The sequence below is a fragment of the Acipenser ruthenus genome, chromosome 19, assembly GCF_902713425.1.
Source record: "Acipenser ruthenus chromosome 19, fAciRut3.2 maternal haplotype, whole genome shotgun sequence".
In the NCBI taxonomy this organism is placed as follows: Eukaryota; Metazoa; Chordata; class Actinopteri; order Acipenseriformes; family Acipenseridae; genus Acipenser; species Acipenser ruthenus.
In genome coordinates, this window is record NC_081207.1 from 138,382 (window position 1) to 164,407 (window position 26,026).

Consider the following 26,026-nt stretch of genomic DNA (forward strand, 5'->3'; position numbering starts at 1 on the left):
GCAGCTCGGTTATCAGAAGCAGAGCCCTAGACCAGTCCATCCACACGTATATTATTAGTATGATTCTTATTAGTTGTTGCAGTTCACAATATTTTGTGATGAATGATGTTCAAGTATTGTCCACAAGGGAGAGCACTCTCCTTAGAAACTAAGTAGTGTTACATAGTGTTTCAGAACCTTCTCATTACAAGGGATGGTTAAGTAAACTGGTCTTAGCTAATTCTGAAGTTTTTTCAATTCTGTTTCGGTTTGTGGTTGAGGACCAGCCCAACGTTCTGTGGTTTCCCTTTTCCCCACCCCAGTAAACAAACTACATTGTTGCTTAAGCTGGTTTTGTGTTCCGCCTGCCGTTAAGGGACATTAACACTCTGCGTCATTAAGAGGTTATGGGAGGCGTCTTTGTTAACAACACAGATGGAGAAAATAAATTAAGTCAAACTTAAGTTGAGTTTTTGAATGAAAGTTTTTGAGTATGTTATATTCGTTTGCTATCAGAGTGCTGATTTATAATATTGGTTTCAGTGTCATAGTGAAATTAAGTGGGGTGGCTGTGTATATGTTCCACCACACCCCACAGTGTCGGTTTGTTGTGTGAATTTCTCTCTGCTCTTCTTGCACGTAGGTCGCACGTACAATCAATAACATGCAGCAGCAAATCCAACAGCACCAGCGACAGCTGGCCCAGGCCCTTCTCATGAAGCAGCAGCCTCCACCTCATCCTGGCATGCACCCTGGTACAGGAAAATCAGCCCTGGATAGCTTTCCACCCCACCTCCAGGCTCCGGGCCTACCTGACCTGCAGACCAAAGAGCAGCAGTGTTCCCCGAACTCCTTCTCCCCTCACCCACTCTGTGAGTATAAACCCTCCCCCTCACCCACTCTGTGAGTATAAACCCTCCCCCTCACCCACTCTGTGAGTACAAACCCTCCCCCTCACCCACTCTGTGAGTACAAACCCTCCCCCTCACCCACTCTGTGAGTACAAACCCTCCCCCTCACCCACTCTGTGAGTACAAACCCTCCCCCTCACCCACTCTGTGAGTACAAACCCTCCCCCTCACCCACTCTGTGAGTACAAACCCTCCCCCTCACCCACTCTGTGAGTATAAACCCTCCCCCTCACCCACTCTGTGAGTACAAACCCTCACCCACTCTGTGAATATAAACCCTTGGTGTGAAACACACCACATTGTAACATTCTGACTTGTAGTTTTTATCCCTGCAGCTGGACTGAATCCAAACATGAATGTAAACAGCATGGACGTGGGTAGCGGACTGTCCATGAAGGACTCCTCTCAGTCTCAGTCCCGTCTCCCGCAGTGGACACACCCCAATTCCATGGAGAACCTCTCTGGCACTTCCTCTCCTCTGGAGCAGAACCTCAGCAAGCACGGTATGGGTGGGTGTGTGATTGAAGAAATGTGATAGGGGGCTTCTTTATGCACCAGGACACCAGCAGAGCCCCAAACACATCCGAAATACGGGATCTATTGTGCACAAGCCCCTCGAGGTGAACACCCCTGCTAGTATTGGGGATATTACCAGTTAACCATGATTACCCCTTAATGCAGCATGAAGGGCATCTGCTTTTCTACTGGCAAGAATAACGGAGGGGAATGCTGCAGAATCACTTAGACAGCACACATACACATACTCATACACATATACACACACACACACACACACACACACACACACACACACACACACACACACACAATAATCCATTGTTATTCCTGAGAAGTCAGTGGTTCCAGTTTGGAAAGGTATGTATTTAGGATGTAATGCATTGGGATGTGGGTCTCTTCCCACGGTGTCTCGGTACAGGGGTGCAGGAAGTCCCTCAGAGTCCATTTCCAGCTCTGTGTCTGATTGTGTGAGTGTGTATTAAACAGGGCCGCACCCCACAATGTGTGTGCTGCTGTTGTGTCCTGGGAGCTTCTCCTGCTTGGTGGGGCAGAAGGTGGAGTGGTTGCAGCAGGTCAGACAGTAAGTCAGTGTCTTAGCCTGGGTTTCAAAAGAGGATCAAGGTTTTCTGAGCTTATTACACAGAATACCTCTCTGTGTTCCCAGGGGTCCTCGGCCAAACCTTCATGTGTAACCACACTGCCACTCTATGAATGTGTATAGCAATGTCTTTACTCTAGACCTCCCCACACAGCCTTCTAGTAGAAGTGTAGTGAACGCTCTGTTTCGTGTTGCGTTTGTGTTCCTCTCAGACCTGTGTCTCTGTTCTGGCCTGGTTCTCAGGTGCTATCCCTGCAGGTCCCAGCATCGGCCCCCCAGGGAAGTCCCCCATGGATGACTCCTACAGCCCCTACAATCTAATCCCCAGCAGCGAGTCTCCGGCCAGTCCACTAGTAGCCCCAGACAACTGGACACAGGCCAAATCCGCTAATGACAAAATCTGCAACGGCACCAACATCAGCTGGCCACCAGGTTGGTAAACGCGACAGCAGGGGGGCTTGTTTAGTTTACTGGATTTGAAAGAGCCCCCCCCTCTCTCTGCACTGCTTTTAGATGTGTTAACCCTCCCCCACCCACCGCCTTGTGATAATTAATGAATTATAAACCCAAAATTCAATCATACCGCCATGGGAAAGGACACACGCACAATACAGCAAGAATAGAGCACACATTTCTGGGCAGGTCCGTTGATCTTTTAGCCAGTATGTTGGGTGTGTCTGAAAGAACACGATTGTGTGCTGGTGAGGAGCTACACAAAGTCTGCTTTAAGCTGGAATTAAATATGTCCTGCACTCCAGAATAGTGTTGCACGGTTAGTACACCACACTTTATATGATGCTGTTCCCATATGTGGAGACTGTGAAACTGAAACTGTGAAGTCCTTCTTCTGTTTCCCATGTGGTGGATCTAGGTTTGTCACCTAACCTTACCAGCCCCTAGGTAGACCCGTTAAGACCTCTAAGACAGAGTCTCACAGCCTCAGCTCTGACCACTGGGCCACACTGCCTTACTGTCTTCAGCTCCAACCACTGAGCCAGATTGCTTCCCTGTTTTACGCTGTAAACGGAAGGCTACAGTAGTTTCCTGCTTGCTTTGTTTGCGTGGTGTGTGTTCTCTCACTCACGCTTTTCTGAAGGTTTTGTTCTTGGTGTGTTTCAGAGTTCTGTCCTGGCGTTCCCTGGAAAGGACTGCAGAATATTGACCCTGAAACTGACCCCAATGTGACCCCAGGAAGTGTTCCCAGCGGCCCCACCATCAACACCAATATCCAGGATGTAAACCGCTACCTGCTCAGGGACAGGAGTGGAGGTAGGGGCACAGAGGATCTCTGATATACTGAACTGTGCACAGAGGATCTCTGATATACTGCACTGCTGCACAGAGGATCTCTGATATACTGCACTGCTGCACAGAGGATCTCTGATATACTGCACTGCTGCACAGAGGATCTCTGATATACTGCACTGCTGCACAGAGGATCTCTGATATACTGCACTGCTGCACAGAGGATCTCTGATATACTGCACTGCACAGAGGATCTCTGATATACTGCACTGCTGCACAGAGGATCTCTGATATACTGCACTGCTGCACAGAGGATCTCTGATATACTGCACTGCTGCACAGAGGATCTCTGATATACTGCACTGCACAGAGGATCTCTGATATACTGCACTGTGCACAGAGGATCTCTGATATACTGCACTGCACAGAGGAGCTCTAATATACTGCACTGTGCACTGAGGATCTCTGATATACTGCACAGAGGATCTCTGATAAATTGCACTGTGCCAGGCTGCAGCACAAAGCTGTATGCTGGGGTCTCAGATGCTGTGAAGATGTGACACACAGCTTTCAATACACTTACAATACGCTGTGATGAGGTTACACTGTGAAACTGAAGCAGAGGCAGCAACTTGAGGTTCAAGTGACTGCAGAGACGACACAGAAGCAAGTAAGGTTTCATTTCATCTACACCAAAGGGTGATTACTAACCATGTTGTAACTTCAGTGTGAAATTTGATCCAGCGGACCTGTAGGACTCATTTGTAGGCCTTTCATTATAAAAATTCATTATGGAGAAGAAAATAATACTTTTGAAATAATTTCCACATTCGTCTGCTTTTTGTTACTTGCATTACAACAATTTCTTACTTTTAAGGATCCATTAAAGTGGGATTCATTGCATTCTGGTCCTGTTCATTCACAGAATCAGTTAGGATTCATAATATTCAGTGTTTTTTATTGGGATGCTTTACGAAAGCACACCATTGTATTGTACCACAGCAAGATAGATTGTGTCTCTACACTGGGTTTAGCCATCACTTGCAGAGAGCTAATCCTTTACATGTACTGCAGTAGTGCTGTGAAATCTGGGATCTTAGTTTAGTCCTACAGTATCCTTTCTTTTTCTTTTCTTTCTTTTTCTTTTTTGTACTGCATCACCTCCCCCTTCGTTCTGGCTGAGTGGATGATAGAGGAATCTTGGGGTCCTTGTCTCCAATTTCTTGTTTTGTTTTTTTTTTCCCCATCGCTGGCATCATAGGCTCATCCCCCACATCATCTCAGAATACCACGCTGCCTTCACCGAGTGCCTGGCCTGTCAGTGCCTACACTAGCTCTTTCAGTATGTGTGAGTCTGCAACCAACACTGCAGGTACTAACACCCCTCCCACCAGCCAGCCAGCCAGCCAGCCAGCCCCCTCCAAACCCCCTCGCTCCTGACCCCCTCTCCAAACTCCCTCGCTCCTGACCCCCTCTCCAAACTCCCTCGCTCCTGACCCCCTCTCCAAACTCCCTCGCTCCTGACCCCCTCTCCAAACTCCCTCACTCCAGATCCCCTCTCCAAACCCCCTCGCTCCTGACCTCCTCTCCAGATGCCCTCTCCAAACTCCCTCGCTCCTGACCTCCTCTCCAGATGCCCTCTCCAGATGCCCTCTCCAAACTCCCTCGCTCAAGACCCCCTCTCCAAACCCCCTTATTTCTGACCCTCTCTCCGAACCCCCTTTCCTGACCCACTCTCCTGACCCCTTCGCTCTTGGCCCCCTCCAGACACCCTCTCCAAACTCCCTCACTCCTGACCCCCTCTCCAAATTCCCTCGCTCCTGAACCCCTCTCCAAACTCCCTCGCTCCTGACCCCCTCTCCAAACTCCCTCACTCCAGATCCCCTCTCCAAACCCCCTCGCTCCTGACCTCCTCTCCAGATTCCCTCTCCAAACTCCCTCGCTCCTGACCTCCTCTCCAGACCCCCTCTCCAAACCCCCTTATTCCTGACCCTCTCTCCGAACCCCCTTTCCTGCCCCCCTCTCCAGACCTCCCCTCTCCTGACCCCTTCGCTCTTGGCCCCCTCTCCAGACACCCTCTCCAAACTCCCTCGCTCCTGACCCCGTCTCCAGACCCACCCCATCCCAACCCCTCCTCCACTGCTGTACCTCCCATCTGCCAGGAAGCAGCGAGGGGCCGAGCTCTGGGGAATGTGCAGTCGACCAGCTACTGCATTGCATCACAGTTTATACATGACAACACATTGTTCTGTAGCGCCTTGTATACATCTGCAGAACAGGTATCTCTTTTCAAACATTCAAACTGCTCAACACATGGGCACTCACAACATCCAATCAAACTACATGGAAGACAGCATGCAAGAGGTTTGAGTAAGAGATTAAGCATTCCGTTTTGCATGTAGACAGATAGATTGATCAAAGGGGGGTGTCGTCACTTACTGTACAGTAAGTGTCTTCCAGTAACAATGGGCTTGTTGCACCTTTGACAGGTAAACTATCAGACATGAAGTCGACCTGGTCCCCTGGCCCCATCTCTCACCCCCAGGCCTCCCTGTCCCATGAGCTCTGGAAGGTGCCACAAGGCCCCCGAAACCCTTCTGCTCCCACGCGGCCCCCCCCAGGACTCACCAACACCAAACCATCATCCACCTGGGGGGGCAACTCACTGGGCTTGACGCCAGGCTGGAGCAGCTCCTACACCTCCGGTAAGCACCAGTGTCTTCCCAGATTACTGCCACCTGCCTGTGCACACAGCTCACTGCACCTGACATGACCAGAACAAGCTTCTTAAAAGTGTTGTGTTTTGGTGCTTGATTTGTGTCTGGAGTCTTGCTGAGATTCAGTCTCTGATTCCTATTCCAGGGACCACCTGGAGCACTGACAGCTCAGCAAGAACGAGCAGCTGGCTGGTTCTGCGCAATCTCACCCCCCAGGTAAGAGACACTGCCCTGCCACTCACACCAAGCAGCTCTGTTCAACATGCACCATTCCTTATATCAAATAAGATGTAGCATTTCTGGCATATTTCTTTCTTTTTTAAAGAGGTTAAAAAGTGTTGTAATAAAGTTCTGGAACAGGACCTTGTTTGGTTCATAGGTATCGTAGGCTCCAGTACTGCCAGTCTCGTCATTCCTGAGCTTACCAAGAATTTCCTTCCTTGCATTTGTTTGCTGCAGATTGACGGCTCGACTCTGCGGACGTTGTGCATGCAGCACGGCCCTCTCCTTACATTCCACCTGAACCTGACTCAAGGGAACGCCGTTGTCCGCTACAGCTCCAAGGAGGAGGCAGCCAAAGCACAGAAATCCTTGCACATGTATGCACACATCTCTCCATGTGTATTCTTCTGCCATTCCTGTGTGTATCATTTCTTCAAATCCTTGTGGGGTAGATAATTGTTCTTTTTCTGCCCTGTCCAGGTGCGTTCTGGGTAACACTACCATCCTGGCAGAGTTCGCCGGGGAGGAGGACGTGAACCGCTTCTTTGCACAGGGTCAATCTCTGACCCCCACCACCAGCTGGCAGGCCCATCCGGGCACCAATCAAACGCGTTTGGGAGGGGCGGGGCACTGGAACAGCGGCGGAGGGAAGGGGGGCAGCGAGCTGCTGTGGGGAGGGGTCCCCCAGTATTCCAGTCTCTGGGGACCCCCTGGAGGGGAGGACTCCAGGGGGATCGGGAGCCCCACCCCCATCAACACACTGCTTCCGGGAGACTTGCTGAGTGGAGAGACCATGTAGGGATGGAAAGCTAGCCAAGCAAATCACATGGAGATAATCCGTGGATGAGAAAGGAACCATTGCTCCGACTCGCCAATGGAAACAAACGGAATGTGGCGGGCTGGAGGCTGCTGACTTCCTTTTTTCATTTTATAAGTATTCAAAACTATTTAAGAAGAGTGGAAAAAATACATAAAAAAGGAAAGAAAACATTTTAATGACGTATTTCTACTAATTCTGACATTCAGTTTGAATTGTGTTTTCAGGAGAACTGATAAAACAAGCTGCCATTTTGACCTTTCCCTCTAGCCCCTCCCCATCATGACCCCACCCCTTCAAGCCCCTCCCCTCAATACTCCATCATTCTGAGCACGCCCAGTAGGAATGGTTCACGTACTGTCTTCAGCACTAATATTAGCCTTAACTGCTCTCCAGCCCAGTTCCTCATTTTTGTTTTTTTGTTTGTTTTTTTAATTTTGAAGAAAATCATTGATTCAGTTGTACAGTCCCATTCTGAGTCAGCACATGGAACAGAGAACAAGTTTTAACAACAGTGATGCTAAGATTTCTGTTACTTCGCGACTTGAGGGTCTGTATACCTATCGCAAAATAAGCTGCAAGAAATGTAATCAAAAACGGTGTCTTATGTGTAATGGGTGGGATGTGTGTGGATCCATATGTACCACTGTCTACCCATTTATGGGAAACACATCTGAAAGCTCTGCATTGGCGTGTTGGCCTTGTTCTCTCAACGCTGTCACATGACCTACATCTTCAGGGGACGTGCAGCAGCATCTTCATTTCCAGACTCTTCCGTCCGCAGCTTTCCTGGGCAGACGCTGCTTTCTGTGCTGCCATCACCGCACACAGGGTTTTTGAGACACTCCGGTGGACTGCGAGGCAGGAGTTTAGTCACATGACCACCCGCTGCCCGTCCTCTCCCCCTCCCTGACTGCAGTGTTGGTCACATGACCACCCGCTGCCCATCCTCTCCCCCTCCCTGACTGCTGTCCTGGCCACATGACCACCAGCTGCCCGTCCTGGTCACATGACCACCAGCTGCCCATCCTCTCCCCCTCCTTGACTGCTGTCCTGGCCACATGACCACCACCTGCCCGTCCTCCCTGACTGCTTTTAGTGTGAAACTTTCTACTGGACTGGCTGCTCAGCAGCTTTGGGAGTGGGAACAGTAATCCGCCGTCAAACCAAATCGAGGGTGTTTCTTATAAAGGTGTAGGCAAGAGTGCATATATATTGCTTACGTACAAATGTGTAAATTGAGACTTTGTTCAACCTTTTCAGTTGATTATAGCACTTACAAGAGCAAGACACTCTTACTCTGCGATGCCAGTGAGTCTAAAAACAAGCAGTGCTGTAAACCGTGAAAGAACCACTCTAGCGGATCAAGCTGCTGAACAGAACGACTCCAGCGGATCAAGCTACTGAACAGAACGACTCCAGCGGATCAAGCTGCTGAACAGAACGACTCCAGCGGATCAAGCTGCTGAACAGAACGACTCCAGCGGATCAAGCTGCTGAACAGAACGACTCCAGCGGATCAAGCTGCTGAACAGAACGACTCCAGCGGATCAAGCTGCTGGTTCCACTGTGTTTTCTGTGCACTCTGTTGGTTTGAAACTACTTGTAGAAGATTATTGCAGAATATGTTTTTAAAATATCAAAGTAAATACCACTGTTACATCAAAGATTTGGACTCCTTTGAGATGCTGCACTTGTAACGTTACACAGAAGATCAAGTCCCTGTGACTCTACCTTGTACTGTAACAGCTGGTCATCGGGTGCCTGTCTGCTGTGAAGCCTCTCTGAAAATTCACTTTGATTAGTGGCACTCCCGCTCAAAGCATTTGGCTGCCATTCTGTGTAGTGAGGCTGATCTGGGTTCAGCGAGGCTGCCAGTCCCAGCTCAAGATCAGTAAAGTTTCCATTGCTCACTTCACTTTAACGATCAATTATAACAGGCTCCAGTGTTTTATAGATGAGTTCAGTGTATTCAGTGTTTGCAGCTCATTGGCTCCTCACAACAGTACTAATCAGGGTGTTTAGCAGTGTGCTGTACCTGCTCGATCTCATGGGACTATAGTGTTAAGCATGACCTAGTGCTGGAGTGACATCTCCTGGTTCCAGTGAGGCAGGGCATTCAGGAATCCCAGGGCTCTGATTGGTGGGCCAAACTGCCTTACAGAGCTGCACCTCCAGTGAAGATTACTAGGCTCGATATCCAGATCAGCAAAGTGGTCTTCACTGGTTATCAGCACTGCAGCCTCCCGGACAGTGGGGGGCTAAAGCAGGGCCACCAGAAATGAAACAGAGGCTGACCTTTATATATCTAGCTGGTGCTTTTACAACGTTTTGAAAACATTAAGGATTTGGCCCAAGACAGACATTCTCAGTTAAACCGACACAAGCCTCTGTTTCTATGCATTGGAGTTAGTGTGGACAGCACCACCCCCCTGTGATCATGTGCCAATACCAGCTGCTTTGAGGAGACACTGTTACTCAAGGATGCTGGACACGCTTGTGCATACTCATCTCTTATGTGAAAGTGGTAAAGCTGGGGTAGAAACTTGAAAAAAAAAACTGTTGTTAACTAATGTGGTATTAGATAGGTGGGGTCCGCACCATCATTTACTTTAGAAAGAGATCCCAGGGGACAGATAGTCCGTTTCCAAGTGCTTGGCAAGCAGTGGTAAATACAGCTTCCTGTTTTCATGCTCGTCTAGTTAAATGATCTTTGCACAAATACACTTGGAGCCACGCTGCAGGCGAGTGGAGGCAGGAAGCAGCATCCATTCCATTCCAGTGCTGGGAGGCAGTGAGGCCCATTGATTAGAGTCAAGCAGGCAGAATGTTTCATTGGTTGATGGCAAGGTTGTTAAAACAAAGCTAGAGTGATAGCTGGGAACTATTCATGGCAAGGGGAAGGAGTGATCAGAGTTGTGAAGATGACTTTGATAACCTTCTCATTCTCTACAATAAGAACGCACTGTTGTAGGCGGGCTAGCCGAGTACATATTTTCTTTATACCAAAAAGATTGTTTTCATTTTGAAGTTTGGTGTTTGGGCTCTGCCATTGCTGGAAGGGGGTCCTAAGCCTGTCCTTCCCTAAGCAGTGTCAGTGAGCCCGCATGAGCCAGCATGCAGAGTCCGAGATGCCCTTGGGAACTGTATTAACTATATTATTCTGTCCCTAGGGTAACGCAGCACTTACCTCAACTGCAGTGTTCTGCAAGTTGCATTTAGAAATGTCTGTTTTAAAGACGCTGTACTCCCTGCCCTGCCCAGGACTTCTCCAAGTGTCAGGCTTTTGAAGCTTTCCTTGATGTAATGACTGCACCAGCAATGATAACCTGTCACAGTCGCACGTCACATCCATTAAGGATTGCAGTTCTGAAAGAACAGGTGTGTGATGATGCAGCAGGAGTTTGATATGTTGAGTGCATGACCCCCAGACTCAGTGGGGTTCTTCACCAGCAGTAGTTTGGTATGTTGAGTGCATTACCCCAAGACATTAAGAACCTCATCTTTCTTTTTAAGGGCCTGGGTTGAATATGCATGTGCTGATTATTATTATTATTATTATTATTATTATTATTATTATTATTATTATTATTATTATTATCATCATACAACTCCCCCTTCCTTTCCCCCCAAAAAACTAAAAAAAATCATAAACATATCAAAACAAAACAAAAAAATACAAATACTTGAATCAAAAATGAAACGCCAATAATGTAATGTGAACACTTTTTGTAATGATCTTGTCACTCGTATACTTCCGAGCTTTTGACACACCAGTTCAAAGGGGGGTAAAAAAATTAATCTGTTTGTGAGTGTTTGCACAGAAGTGAGTGAGAGAGAGAAGAAGCGTGTGAGTGTGTGTGAGAGAGAGCGCCTGTGGCAAGACACCAGTATGAGTGTGCCAGGGTGGGTGAATGTGTTTGTGTTCTTATTCAGCATATGCTTTTATTTGCTTGTTTGTAAAGAAACGCAGTGATGGATATTGTTATTCTTGTCATTAGCACTGTGTCTGCTGCCCCTCAGTCGGCGATCGTTAAGTACAGAGGGGACTCAATGACACTTCATGTGGAAATGTTTACTCAAGGACTTAACCAATCTGTAAATGTTTATCTACCTTACAGTGGCTTTTATTGTGGAAACGGATTAGAATAAGAGTATTGCACCATTTAATTTCTTTTTTTGGATTATAAAAATAAAAAATAAAAAAAATAAAAAATTCTTATAAAAAAGACAAAAAAAAAAGGATTTTTGAAGAACTGTGGCCATAGCATGTCCTTCGAGAAGGAGGAAGGCTCTCTGTGTTGGACAGCAGAGTGAGGCAGGGAGGCAGGACTCGGGTTCCAGAATGAGACTCATTTCAGAGGTGCCTACTTTTTTTTTTTTTTTTGGAAGGCCACCTACAGTTTACAAACATTTAGTTTTTCTGAACTTCACAGAAAATTTATTACAGGAGCGTTTGGAAAACAAAAAGGACAGATACTCTTCCAAGAAAATGAAAAATGAACTTGTTTTCAGAATGAAGATTCTGCTACTTTCAGAACTCTGGGATTGAACAGTGTTGTTGTGTACTAGTTCACTTTGATTTTGATCGTGTTGTGTTCTAGTTCATTTTGATTTGATTTGATCGTGGTGTTGCGTGCTGTTTCACTTTGATTTGATTGTGTTGTTGCTATTGATGTTATTGATGTTACTGATTTACGGACTATCGAGCCTGTATGTTTTAATTGTTATGTTATTTTCCTTTGTAAAAGAAAACATAACTTGCTCATTATCTTGCACACAAATAAAACGTGGACGATGTCTCAGGAAGGCTAGGGTTCCAGAGTACCAACTCCACGCCATTTTAATGTACATTTTTATGAAAAGAAGAACAACATAATAAAAAAAACCCAACTCCAAGCACTGAAGGTTATGGATTTTAAAATACCATTGTTTCTGAATCCGTAGCAGTTACATATTTACCAAATAATGGACTCGAAATGAACTTTTAAACAAATTGAGGAGTACTTTATATATAAATCTATATATTAAAATAATTGCTTTACATTTTAAACAAAATGCTCAATGCTATTTGATTGTTTTTAAAGGACAGTGAACTAACATACCATGGCTGTATGTTTTAAACTGTTGTATTTTCTTACACAGAGGTCCCTTGCCTGCTTGATCAGGAACATTGTGCTTTACTTTTCTTTCTCTCTGTCTGTCTCGTAGTGTGCCGGGTAATAAAGAATACTTTATGAAAAGCTGGGTTTCTGCAACACATTTGACAAAGCTGGTTTTAAATGGATCGTGAACTATGCACAAACTGGGGTTGAAGGCCTGCACTGTTCCTTATTTATCTCTCTTCATTTAGGGTTGTGTTCAAGACTCTTGTTTCTGCTCAGAAGCTGTTTCATTCTCCTCCCCCTCACCCTCTCTGCTCAGAAGCTGTTTCATTCTCCTCTCCCTCTCTGCTCAAGCTGTTCCGTTCTCCTCCCCCTCTCCCTCTCTGCTCAAGCTGTTCCATTCTCCTCCTCTTCTCCCTCTGCTCAGAAGCTGTTCCGTTCTCCTCCCCCTCTCCCTCACATCAAGTTGAATCTTGCATCACATCGCCGTGCTGTATATTTCCAAACCAATGACGATTTCTCAGACTGTAACGGTGTGTGTGGGGGGGGTTGAGGACGGCCCAGCAGTTTGGAGGGCTGTGTGTTATTTATCGGTTTGAGGGGGGAGGTCTTTTTTGCCTTTTATTTTAAAATGTACAAATGTCTGTACTATGAGATTTAAAAAAAAAAAAAAAAAAAAGAGAGAGAAAAAGTGTGGCTTTTAATGTGTTTTTTTTCTCTTCTAGAATGTGATTGTTAAAAATGTGCACTGAAAACGTGTTTTCATGAACTATGGCGCTTCTTTCAAACTATTAATAAACTGCAGCTTTTTCTTGGATGTTGAAAAACAATGCAAATAATTCAAATGGCATGCAGGCTGCTGTTACGGTATTTAAGCATGTTACGAAACGTGTGCTGTATCTTGCTTTGACGTTGTTTTATCCATTTATACGTTTTATCATCACCCAATTATCCAGCTGTCCATCTTGTACTGTCCTCACTGACCGTATAAGATGGGCGCTGTTGCTTCTTGGCTGAAAATGAGAGTTTTACCAAGCGGTAAGTCGATGCTCACAAACACGAATACACAAACCCACATGAGGCACTGCTGTCGGTTCTCTGAAAGATGGACAAAACCACAAGCAATTCATTTCCTGTGCTCCATCTGACCACAGGCAAAGTGAAATGGAACATTTCTGAAGACATTGCCAGAAACTTCTTGCAGCCTGCTTGTTAAAAGCATGACGTGACTTGCCACAGTGCTTCAGGCAACTGTTTATTTAGTGTTGTAAAACTATTGAGCATTGACTTGGAGGTAGCAAACAAAAACAAGCATTCAGTCTGATGAGCAGTGCAGCAGTGTGGAGTAGTAGTTAGGGGCTCTGGACTCTTGACCGGAGGGTCGTGGGTTCAATCCCAGGTGGAGGACACTGCTGCTGTACCCTTGAGCAAGGTACTTTACCTAGATTGCTCCAGTAAAAACCCAATTGTATAAATGGGTAATTGTATGTAAAAAATAATGTGATATCTTGTAACAATTGTAAGTCATTCTGGATAGGGGCGTCTGCTAATAAATAAATAATAATGATGCTTTAACATGAAGCTCTACACATTGAGAGGTAGATGTACGAAGATGGGCCAGTCGCAGCACAAGCATAGCGCAACTTGTATTTCTGTTGCAGCTATAAGCAAAGTATACATTTTGTCGTATGTACTAAGAGGAACTATGTTTATAAAGAGAGCTGCAATCTACTAATTGAATTTTTGTTGTGTCATCTTAGCGAGATCTCTGGCATTGCGAGAGTCGTGCAACATTTTTTCGGCTAAATAATGAAAGGCAGTTTAATCGGATTTTACAGTAGGCCCCCCACCTTCACCCCCAAATAAAAAATGTGTTTCTATCAAAAAGCTTTTCCTAATCATACAGTAGCCCCTCGCTAAGCAGGACATGTTTTAAATGTATAAATCATTGCGCTGAAATAACTTTCATGTGTTTTGGGTAGGCTACACATTTCATTATGATTCTGTTCAGTAGTAAAATCAAATTAATGCATAGCACACTTTTTACTTTAGCCAGCAGGCTACCGGTAACACAAAATAAATCATGCTGCTGCATTGTATACATGGGTGTACAAAGATCATTTTTTTATTATTATTATTAAATAGGTCATAGTGCCTTATTGACAACTTATGATACTTATAATGATACTTTATGATACTTATTACGAATTTCAAGGGACCTGCAACACATTTTGCATTATACCACTAATTCATATTATCATTAGTAGCCTATGAGCCAAATGTATACTGTCAGTTCATATTGAAGTTAGTCAGGGGTGCTGTGCTAAATTGTGCACAATTACAACCACCTGCACATTAATAGAATATGTGTGTTTCCTATTCCTATACAGAATGAGCTGGAGGGGTTAGCAGCACCTGTGTGCAGTCTAACATGTTGGTGAGTCTTGTTCATGTAAACTAGTAAATGTGGCTTTTAATACAACTATTACTATTACTGCTCATTAACAAACCATTAGTGGTTAGAAAACACCCCAGGTGAATCCTTCAACTCCAGACATGTTTATATGGGATCGCTCCACTATACTCTGTAACGAATGTTACTGTTTGCACTCCACTATACTCTAACGAATGTTACTGTTTGCACTCCACTATACTCTAACGAATGTTACTGTTTGAGCTCCACTATACTCTGTAACGAATGTTACTGTTTGCACTCCACTATACTCTGTAACGAATGTTACTGTTTGCACTCCACTATACTCTGTAACGAATGTTACTGTTTGCACTCCACTATACTCTAACGAATGTTACTGTTTGCACTCCACTATACTCTGTAACGAATGTTACTGTTTGCACTCCACTATACTCTGTAACGAATGTTACTGTTTGCACTCCACTATACTCTGTAACGAATGTTACTGTTTGCACTCCACTATACTCTAACGAATGTTACTGTTTGCACTCCACTATACTCTGTAACGAATGTTACTGTTTGCACTCCACTATACTCTAACGAATGTTACTGTTTGCACTCCACTATACTCTGTAACGAATGTTACTGTTTGCACTCCACTATACTCTAACGAATGTTACTGTTTGCACTCCACTATACTCTAACGAATGTTACTGTTTGAGCTCCACTATACTCTGTAACGAATGTTACTGTTTGCACTCCACTATACTCTGTAACGAATGTTACTGTTTGCACTCCACTATACTCTAACGAATGTTACTGTTTGCACTCCACTATACTCTGTAACGAATGTTACTGTTTGCACTCCACTATACTCTGTAACGAATGTTACTGTTTGCACTCCACTATACTCTGTAACGAATGTTACTGTTTGCACTCCACTATACTCTAACGAATGTTACTGTTTGCACTCCACTATACTCTGTAACGAATGTTACTGTTTGCACTCCACTATACTCTAACGAATGTTACTGTTTGCACTCCACTATACTCTGTAACGAATGTTACTGTTTGCACTCCACTATACTCTAACGAATGTTACTGTTTGCACTCCACTATACTCTAACGAATGTTACTGTTTGCACTCCACTATACTCTAACGAATGTTACTGTTTGCGCTCCACTATACTCTGTAACGAATGTTACTGTTTGAGCTCCACTATACTCTGTAACGAATGTTACTGTTTGCACTCCACTATACTCTAACGAATGTTACTGTTTGCACTCCACTATACTCTGTAACGAATGTTACTGTTTGCACTCCACTATACTCCAACGAATGTTACTGTTTGCGCTCCACTATACTCTAACGAATGTTACTGTTTGCACTCCACTATACTCTAACGAATGTTACTGTCACGGCTGACCCCGAACCAGTTATTATGTGTAGTAAGAAATTGGATTCCTTTGCATGGAGAATTTCAGTGGCTAGAGTTCAGGGCTCCTCGATTGATTCAGATTCAGTTGTATTAAGTCTGCCCACTAATAATGTAGAGCAAAATAGGTATTGTGGTGTTTGCAGAGCCGACCCGAGCTGAACCCAAGACAGAAGTGGAGTCCTGCTGGGAACGAGCTGAAACATTGGACACGGACTGGATGATTTAAAAATGAAATGTATTAATGAGATGATATGTGCTGTAACCATTTGTAATGTTTGAATAATCTTTAGTCTGTAACAAATACTGTAAAGTGCTCTCTCTGTAAGACCGAAAAACAGAATCTGGTACAACTTGATACACTGGCCGGCCTTGAGCAGTCTCTTATTAAAATTGGCACGATTCCCAGAATTTAGTGCTGAAATCTCTGTTAAGACTTTTCAGCTTGAATACAGAATAATGCTGTACTAATAGATGTATGTTAATATGTTTGCTTTAAATGGTATAGATTGCTGTGGTAACATATAATCATAGGTAGTGATAATTATTGTTAGTATGAAATACTATGAACAATTTTTATGTATAAGATCATATGATTCACTTTGCTTAATATGATAGCATACCTGAAGCTGTTTTCTATCAAGATGAGCATAGTTAAAAACTGAGTCCTAATTCAATGAAAAGAATTACTGTGTGCTTACATTCAAGAATTATAACTTCTGAATATAAAGGGAAAAGGAGTTAGGAGTATTCTTAAGGGAAAGAGAAAAACAGAAAAGGATTAAAAGACCTCGCTTTGAGTAGGTTTCTGCTTGTAATTCAGTTTTAAAATAAGTAGGTGGGTAAGAACAACCTAGAGTAAAAGCAGACTCTAACTTAAGAAAATAAGCATTGTCAGAAGATACACCACAACTAGAGAGCAGAAAAATTGAATAAAATCCTATTGTAATATTGCGGATATACTGCTGCTAGCAGAAAGTAATAAGGTTAGCAGCCATACGCTATAAGAAGTAATGTACTAGTTTGACTCTGAAGTTAAAAGACGCAGCATAAAAAGATGTTGTGTTTAAAATACAAAATAAAAGGATTGAATAAATAATGAAGAATAAAAGCAGGAGATCGGTTTTAGGAGAGTAAACTCTATGTGACCTGTCTTCTTGAACTCTCTATCAGCCTGCCCTTGGAGAAATTAATATTAGCTGCTGGAAGGCCTCTTTGGTGGGAAGAAGCCGGAATTTTTTTATCAGAAGGCTTATAGTATCGGGCCGGACTGCAAAAATAGGGAGTTAGAACGGATGGTCTTAGCACCTAAGATAGTTAGTTGCCGGGCGGAACAAGCATGTAAGATACAGGTGTAAGGAAAGTTCTAGGGAACATTAATCACTATTAAACTTGGCAAGAAAAGAGGTGTCTTCAGCAAGCTGGTTTTAGCCAGTATGTGTATAGCTGAAAAATACAGGGTCATCTGGATGTCAATTAAGTTCAGGCAATTGGGGCCCATAGGAGAGAAAGGCATTACAGCTTTACAGCTCAGTAAAATAGTTAGGTTTTCCATAAGGAGAAAACTCTACATTAAAAAGATATAAGATGGAAGTTCCCTATAATACCTGCTAAACACACACCTGTAAGGAAAGAATGAAATTAATTTGAGAGTGAGATGACATGAGGGAATATATTTTTGAAAGCCAAGTTCATGTAATCAATTATAATCATTATAACTATAACTGCTATATTATGATATAACTATTGGTGTTGCATATATTCAAAAAAACACCACTTTTCTTATATTGGTGTTGCATATATTTAAAACACCACTCCTTTTTATAATGCACCCATATTAAGTAGTGAATCAAGGTTGCAGGGATTTTGTGAACTCTGCTTCACCTAACTTTTCAGATGAAGGAGGGGGGCCAAGAATGAGTGGATGAGAACATGGGCTAGTGTTGATTTGTTGGCATATGACTTTAATTGAGTCTGAGGAGTTGGTTGAATTCTTTAGAGATTACTGTTTGCCAAGAGATAAGGACTGTCAATATAGATTGATGACTGGATCTAATTGGGGCTTCCCATTGCTTTCAATGGGACGAAAATTGTATAAAAACCCTGGGCCGATCACACTGAGACCACCACAATCAAGCTTGGCAGAGCTATGTGTGGTCCATCCTTTGCAGATCTCTACAGAACAGTCCTTCTCTTTTGTTCACGCTACTCTTCCTTATAATAGGAGGTAAGCATATTAATGGTATTATTGTATCTCGCATTTATTGGTTATATTGCTATGAGGTTTTGAAACTATGTTTTGGTATTAAGAGTGTTATATTGAATGTGCTAAAACATAGCAGTGGGTGCTTGTAGGCTTTGTGCTTAACCAGCCTGAGGGCTGCACTGAATACATATAATTGTATTATGTTATTGAAGTATTAAATGCTGAAGCTTGTAATAAACTTAGGATTGCTAATTATTGTTACATGTTTTCGGGTTTTGGTAGTATGCGCAAACTACTAAACCAATATTAAAGGCATTTTAATAAAACGAAGGAGCGCTGATGTTGCTCTGATTCGTGAAACTTTGAATAAATGAGTCTGAGTGATTTTCTTGATTAAATAAAAAGGTTTTAAGGACACACCGCTCGTCCAGTGCTCGAACATAAACCACTAGGAGTTTTAAACATCTCTGTCCTCCTTAACGTCTCCCCTGAGTTAAGAGTGTGTGCAGAGCAAATAATATAATAAAAGAGAACGTGAAAAGTGAAAACGTGACAGTTGGCGCCCGACCGTGGGGCGAGCGAAATAAACGGTCCGCAAAATAAACCTAATCTAGAAAACACTAATAAATACAATCGACCAATAATAATTAAAATTGTTTAACATTTTGAAACGCGTTACTAAAATAGTTTAAACATTTTAATTCCATCACGTAATTTTGTAAAGTGAATTGCGTATGGGTATTTAAACTCCGGAAACCCGACGTTGTGACGCAACCCCAGATGCGGCAACCTCACTTGTGCACAAATCTTCCGGTAAAATAAAGTCTAGCAAAAGAGGGCGTTGAACGGGCTATTATAAATAGTAAAAACGGGCTACTCTAAATGGCATCTACAGGGAGATTCATAGAAAAACTCCTTGAAATAATTTTGTGGAAGAAAGGGTTTATGCAGTTATAAACAGATTGTCTCAGACTATAGACAGAGAAATGAATATTGATGATAATCTGGAAAGCGCTTCGGATAGGGGGGAACAGGATGAGATGGAGTCTCAACTTTCCTCCTCTGAGTCAGAAATGGGGGAAGAAACTGCTAACAAAAAACGAGTATGTGAAAGTAAGCTGTTACTTGCCTTAATGTGTCCAAAGAAAGAAAGAAAAATAAGTTAAGCAAGCAAAGGAATAAATCTGATGAAAAAAAAAAACTGCAAGAGAAAACTCAGTAAATCTGCCTTGGGAAGCTGCAACTAGCAGAGAGGAGAGAGCACCGGCTCCACCCACTAATTCATGTGACTTGCGATCATCAGGTCCTAAAGGGATACGAGCACAGAAAGTAACAAACTCTGAAAAACTTAGAGCGCTGAATACGTTAGACAACCAATGTATAATTTATTGGCTGTTACAGCTAATGTCTGCCAAGAAATAAATAATAATGAAAACCTCTTACATGGAGGAGGTGTGGTTAGAGCCCTGTCTGATGCAAGCGGTTTAATAATTCAGGAAGAAAGTTACGATTGGATTTAAAAAAAAAAAAAAGGTAAAGTTAGAAGTGAGGAATGGATGTAACTGCAACCAGTTTGTTACATGCATTTCACTTGCTATGATTCATGTAGTCCTAGAGAAGGAATGCTGAATTCAGTTAAAAAATTTAAGTGAAGCAGTGTTAGCAGCCTTGATACAGCCTCTGCTTGTAATGCAAGTGAGGAATGTTTAGTTCACCCAGAGGGGCGGTAACCTGCAGGGAGAGAGAGAGAGAGCTCACAGACTGGACCAGCTTGTGAGTATGAGGAGGGGGTCTTGGAGAGCCCAGAGATCGGGAATGCACAGAGAGCAGACCTAAAATAACAGACTGAAAGACATAGCAGACGTTCGATTTTTAACCCATTAGCAGCAGAAGCAGCTGAGATTATGATAGAGAAGGTGGAAGATTATTTGAAATATTGGAATTAATAAAGATAATGATACAGAAACAAATAATTATATTACATTAAATAATTTAATACATTTAAATAAAATAAATAAATAAATAAATAAATTAGAATTAAATTAAATTAGATTAAGCATCAGGGTATGAAGCTGAGTACAGCCTTTAAAGAAAAAGTTAGCAGTATTTCTTCCCCAAAAACAATAAAGCAACTCCAAGCCGTGATGGGGTTGTTTAATTATGCGAGAAACACTGTAACAGGATACTCAGTCCTGGCAGCCCCGTTGTATCGAAAGATTTCCCACGGTAACGCTGAGGGAATAGGGGTCTCGTGGACAGAAGAAGACGAACTTAGGCTAACGCAGCTTAAGACGTTAATACAAGAAGCGCAGGATATTACCACTCGAGTCAGTGGTAAGTCCTTGGAAGCCTACTTCCATATTGGTGAACAAGCTGCAGTAGGGGTGAAAAATAAAGGGGATGAAATGCCAATAAAGAATTGGGGTTTCAATTTCACCTCACAGAACAGCAGTTTTGTTATGAAAAAAGGATGCTAACCGCTCTTGCTAGAGTAGCACCGTCCTTATTCAACCTAGCTCAGGATGATCTTATTGAAGTTTTCAGTGATACCCCAGGTCTAGCTACCCTAACAAAGGGATCACTGATAAACACGAAAGCGCTTAAATTACGGTGGGATAGATGGGTCACTTTGCTAGCAGACCCTAGAATAATCTTCACTACCGTCTCCGAGCTAGCCTCTAACCTCAGAAGTAAATTCCTTCACCTTCCCTCGTTTGAAAAATGGGAGGAATGAACTGCCCCAGCAGGACAGCCGTTTGTGCCTGACTGGTTAATCTTCTCAGATGGATCCATTCCAGTTTGTGGAATAGGGATATCCGTCGGAAGAAATCGGAATGGAATTTATGAGGAAACGTAACACCACTCTGAAGTGGTATCAGGTCGATCCGCTTAAGTAGCAGAAGCTAAAGCCCTATTGAAGGGATTACAAATGGCTCAAAGTTTGGGGACGCCCAGTGAGACCATATTATTGATTACAGACTCAAGTTACTGCACCCAAGCATTCAATATTCACTCTCTAACATGGAAAGAGAATGGTTACTCTGACCATAAGGGTAAGCCCATAGCGCATGCCAATATATGGAAAGAGATTGAAACATTGAGGAGCAACAGGATCAGTGTTCAGCATGCAGCAGGTCACCAGAAGGGGAAAGAAGTAACTATAGTGGGAAATAATCGCGCTGATGAATTAGCGCAAGGAGCAGTACAAGGTCATCAGCATCAGCAGCAAAACTGATCAATTTGCTAGCTGATAGCCAGCTGTTGTCTGAGTTCCCCCTGGACGGGGACAGATACCAGTTGGAACAAGGGAATTCTATACCGACTGTTTAAAACAAGCAAAAGGATAGTACCCCCTAAAGCAAGCTGACAAGCCATAGTACTGGCAGCTCATCAAGGAGCAGGTTCCTTGCATAGTGCACTTAAGGGAACTTTGCATCAGTTGCGAGATTAATGGTGGACTGAACTGCATGCTGAAACTGTGGAGATCTGCAGAAGATGTTTGCCCTGCCTACAACACATTCAGAAACCAAAAGGAACAAAGTAAGAATTGCACCTGGAAATATTTCATTAAATATTTTCATGAATGAGTTTTTAAGAATCAAATACATATTTGAATTACAGACTGCATGAAAAATCAAAGACTTTATTCATTTGACAATGATTAAGGAAAAGAAAATATACAGTATACTATTTAACTCTAGAGTATACATTAAATAAATGTAATTCTGTTTATAACAATTTAAAAAGAAAAATGTTATTGCAGTTTACTAGTAATTCTGTAATGGTTATAAGTAAAGCCTAGCATGGTTTCATCTTATTTTATTACATGAATTGGAAAAACAAAAATAAGAATAAAACTTAAAAATAAATAATTAGTAATAATACATTTGAACAGTAATGAAAGTAAAAACTTTTATATTATAAATGTGATTATTTTACTGGTTACATCGTTAAAATAAAACTAAAGCTTTTGTGTTTTGTTTTTGCAAAAGGAATGTAACAGAATTGTTGTCTTGACTTGACAGGTAAAGCAAAACCATGCAATGAGAATGATAGGGATTTAAGAGAGCAGTTTGGAAAGTACAAAATGCTTATGACTGTTTATTGAGAAAGTGTGTTAATATACACTTTGCTTTTGAAACACAGAACGCAGCTTTTGTATTGCAGAACTATTGAAAAAAAAAGTACAATGAATATTTTTTTCTTTTAACACTTTCTTAAATTCAGTTTTGATGTACTCTGGGTGTTTTTGACAAATGGAAAAGATAAGAAGCTTGGTCTTTGTGTCTTAAATATATACTAACTTTTGTAAGTCTGTAACCAGAACTGAAAGGAGTGAACCTTGCTTGGAAACCATGACAACACTGATAAACAAGTCAGCTGAGAGCCACTTTAACTCTTTAGGTGCAGGTATAGTGGAAGAAGTTGATAGGTATGCTATTGCAAGCAATGAAATGTTATACGTTTGAAAAAATAACTTTTAACCTGTCTTGGTTTTAGTGATTATATATAATTGATTAACAACTATGGGTTTTTGTAACATCAATTGATAAAATAACATCAAGAAATGTGGAAGTTTATTCTTTAAGTCTCGGTGATATATTCATTTTAACAGATATATCTGCTTGTAATAAGACAAAGAAAAACTTGCACTCATATTTCAATAGAGACCTTGTGAATAAATAATCAAACGATGAAACAGGTCATTGAAGGAGAAGCAAGCGCTTTTTTCTCTGTTACGAGCTGATTTCCAAGAGAATAATAATAATAATAAAAATACATTTAAAAATTATAATATAAAATAAAATAAATAAGCAAGAACCCATAGCATAAGCATTGGAAATTGCTGAACAGGTTCCTTATGACCCGGTGATTTATAGGGATTCATTTACATAGGATGATATTTAAATACTTTTCCAGCAGACCCTACTGTATAGACAGACATATATTTATGAGCAGGGAATGACAAACATCCATTTCATAAAGCAGCAGGGATTCTGGAAACTGTTTGAAATATTTAATATAACAAGAATAATGAGAATAAAAAAAAAACATGTGAACAATGTTGTTATACTGCACCTTGGCTTTCCTCTGTTCGTGTTCTTTATGAGGAGCAGGAGCCGGTGTTTGAATCTGAGTCTCTCGAGGAACCTGAAGGGGGATCTGTCACGGCTGACCCCGAACCAGTTATTATGTGTAGTAAGAAATTGGATTCCTTTGCATGGAGAATTTCAGTGGCTAGAGTTCAGGGCTCCTCGATTGATTCAGATTCAGTTGTATTAAGTCTGCCCACTAATAATGTAGAGCAAAATAGGTATTGTGGTGTTTGCAGAGCCGACCCGAGCTGAACCCAAGACAGAAGTGGAGTCCTGCTGGGAACGAGCTGAAACATTGGACACGGACTGGATGATTTAAAAATGAAATGTATTAATGAGATGATATGTGCTGTAACCATTTGTAATGTTTGAATAATCTTTAGTCTGTAACAAATACTGTAAAGTGCTCTCTCTGTAAGACCGAAAAACAGAATCTGGTACAACTTGATACACTGGCCGGCCTTGAGCAGTCTCTTATTAAAATTGGCACGATTCCCAGAATTTAGTGCTGAAATCTCTGTTAAGACTTTTCAGCTTGAATACAGAATAATGCTGTACTAATAGATGTATGTTAATATGTTTGCTTTAAATGGTATAGATTGCTGTGGTAACATATAATCATAGGTAGTGATAATTATTGTTAGTATGAAATACTATGAACAATTTTTATGTATAAGATCATATGATTCACTTTGCTTAATATGATAGCATACCTGAAGCTGTTTTCTATCAAGATGAGCATAGTTAAAAACTGAGTCCTAATTCAATGAAAAGAATTACTGTGTGCTTACATTCAAGAATTATAACTTCTGAATATAAAGGGAAAAGGAGTTAGGAGTATTCTTAAGGGAAAGAGAAAAACAGAAAAGGATTAAAAGACCTCGCTTTGAGTAGGTTTCTGCTTGTAATTCAGTTTTAAAATAAGTAGGTGGGTAAGAACAACCTAGAGTAAAAGCAGACTCTAACTTAAGAAAATAAGCATTGTCAGAAGATACACCACAACTAGAGAGCAGAAAAATTGAATAAAATCCTATTGTAATATTGCGGATATACTGCTGCTAGCAGAAAGTAATAAGGTTAGCAGCCATACGCTATAAGAAGTAATGTACTAGTTTGACTCTGAAGTTAAAAGACGCAGCATAAAAAGATGTTGTGTTTAAAATACAAAATAAAAGGATTGAATAAATAATGAAGAATAAAAGCAGGAGATCGGTTTTAGGAGAGTAAACTCTATGTGACCTGTCTTCTTGAACTCTCTATCAGCCTGCCCTTGGAGAAATTAATATTAGCTGCTGGAAGGCCTCTTTGGTGGGAAGAAGCCGGAATTTTTTTATCAGAAGGCTTATAGTATCGGGCCGGACTGCAAAAATAGGGAGTTAGGACGGATGGTCTTAGCACCTAAGATAGTTAGTTGCCGGGCGGAACAAGCATGTAAGATACAGGTGTAAGGAAAGTTCTAGGGAACATTAATCACTATTAAACTTGGCAAGAAAAGAGGTGTCTTCAGCAAGCTGGTTTTAGCCAGTATGTGTATAGCTGAAAAATACAGGGTCATCTGGATGTCAATTAAGTTCAGGCAATTGGGGCCCATAGGAGAGAAAGGCATTACAGCTTTACAGCTCAGTAAAATAGTTAGGTTTTCCATAAGGAGAAAACTCTACATTAAAAAGATATAAGATGGAAGTTCCCTATAATACCTGCTAAACACACACCTGTAAGGAAAGAATGAAATTAATTTGAGAGTGAGATGACATGAGGGAATATATTTTTGAAAGCCAAGTTCATGTAATCAATTATAATCATTATAACTATAACTGCTATATTATGATATAACTATTGGTGTTGCATATATTCAAAAAAACACCACTTTTCTTATATTGGTGTTGCATATATTTAAAACACCACTCCTTTTTATAATGCACCCATATTAAGTAGTGAATCAAGGTTGCAGGGATTTTGTGAACTCTGCTTCACCTAACTTTTCAGATGAAGGAGGGGGGCCAAGAATGAGTGGATGAGAACATGGGCTAGTGTTGATTTGTTGGCATATGACTTTAATTGAGTCTGAGGAGTTGGTTGAATTCTTTAGAGATTACTGTTTGCCAAGAGATAAGGACTGTCAATATAGATTGATGACTGGATCTAATTGGGGCTTCCCATTGCTTTCAATGGGACGAAAATTGTATAAAAACCCTGGGCCGATCACACTGAGACCACCACAATCAAGCTTGGCAGAGCTATGTGTGGTCCATCCTTTGCAGATCTCTACAGAACAGTCCTTCTCTTTTGTTCACGCTACTCTTCCTTATAATAGGAGGTAAGCATATTAATGGTATTATTGTATCTCGCATTTATTGGTTATATTGCTATGAGGTTTTGAAACTATGTTTTGGTATTAAGAGTGTTATATTGAATGTGCTAAAACATAGCAGTGGGTGCTTGTAGGCTTTGTGCTTAACCAGCCTGAGGGCTGCACTGAATACATATAATTGTATTATGTTATTGAAGTATTAAATGCTGAAGCTTGTAATAAACTTAGGATTGCTAATTATTGTTACATGTTTTCGGGTTTTGGTAGTATGCGCAAACTACTAAACCAATATTAAAGGCATTTTAATAAAACGAAGGAGCGCTGATGTTGCTCTGATTCGTGAAACTTTGAATAAATGAGTCTGAGTGATTTTCTTGATTAAATAAAAAGGTTTTAAGGACACACCGCTCGTCCAGTGCTCGAACATAAACCACTAGGAGTTTTAAACATC

At 41.9% G+C, this 26,026-nt stretch overlaps 1 protein-coding gene across 5 annotated transcripts in view; it reads left to right on the top strand.

Annotated features, from left to right (window-relative positions):
- Positions 1-13,844, top strand: part of LOC117424435 (trinucleotide repeat-containing gene 6C protein-like) — a 43,269-nt gene extending 29,425 nt beyond the window's left edge. For 3 of the 5 annotated variants that reach the window (XM_058992219.1, XM_058992217.1, XM_058992218.1), the window contains exons 15-23: positions 623-851; positions 1,226-1,393; positions 2,251-2,439; positions 3,127-3,276; positions 4,514-4,624; positions 5,742-5,957; positions 6,115-6,185; positions 6,429-6,568; positions 6,672-13,844. In XM_058992219.1, coding sequence (XP_058848202.1) covers positions 623-851; positions 1,226-1,393; positions 2,251-2,439; positions 3,127-3,276; positions 4,514-4,624; positions 5,742-5,957; positions 6,115-6,185; positions 6,429-6,568; positions 6,672-6,990 — 1,593 coding nt within the window. In that variant the 3' untranslated portion in view covers positions 6,991-13,844. The remainder of the gene's footprint in view (positions 1-622; positions 852-1,225; positions 1,394-2,250; positions 2,440-3,126; positions 3,277-4,513; positions 4,625-5,741; positions 5,958-6,114; positions 6,186-6,428; positions 6,569-6,671) is intronic. The other 2 variants (XM_058992220.1, XM_058992221.1) reach the window with 2 other exon arrangements.
- The last annotated feature ends 12,182 nt before the right edge of the window (positions 13,845-26,026 follow it).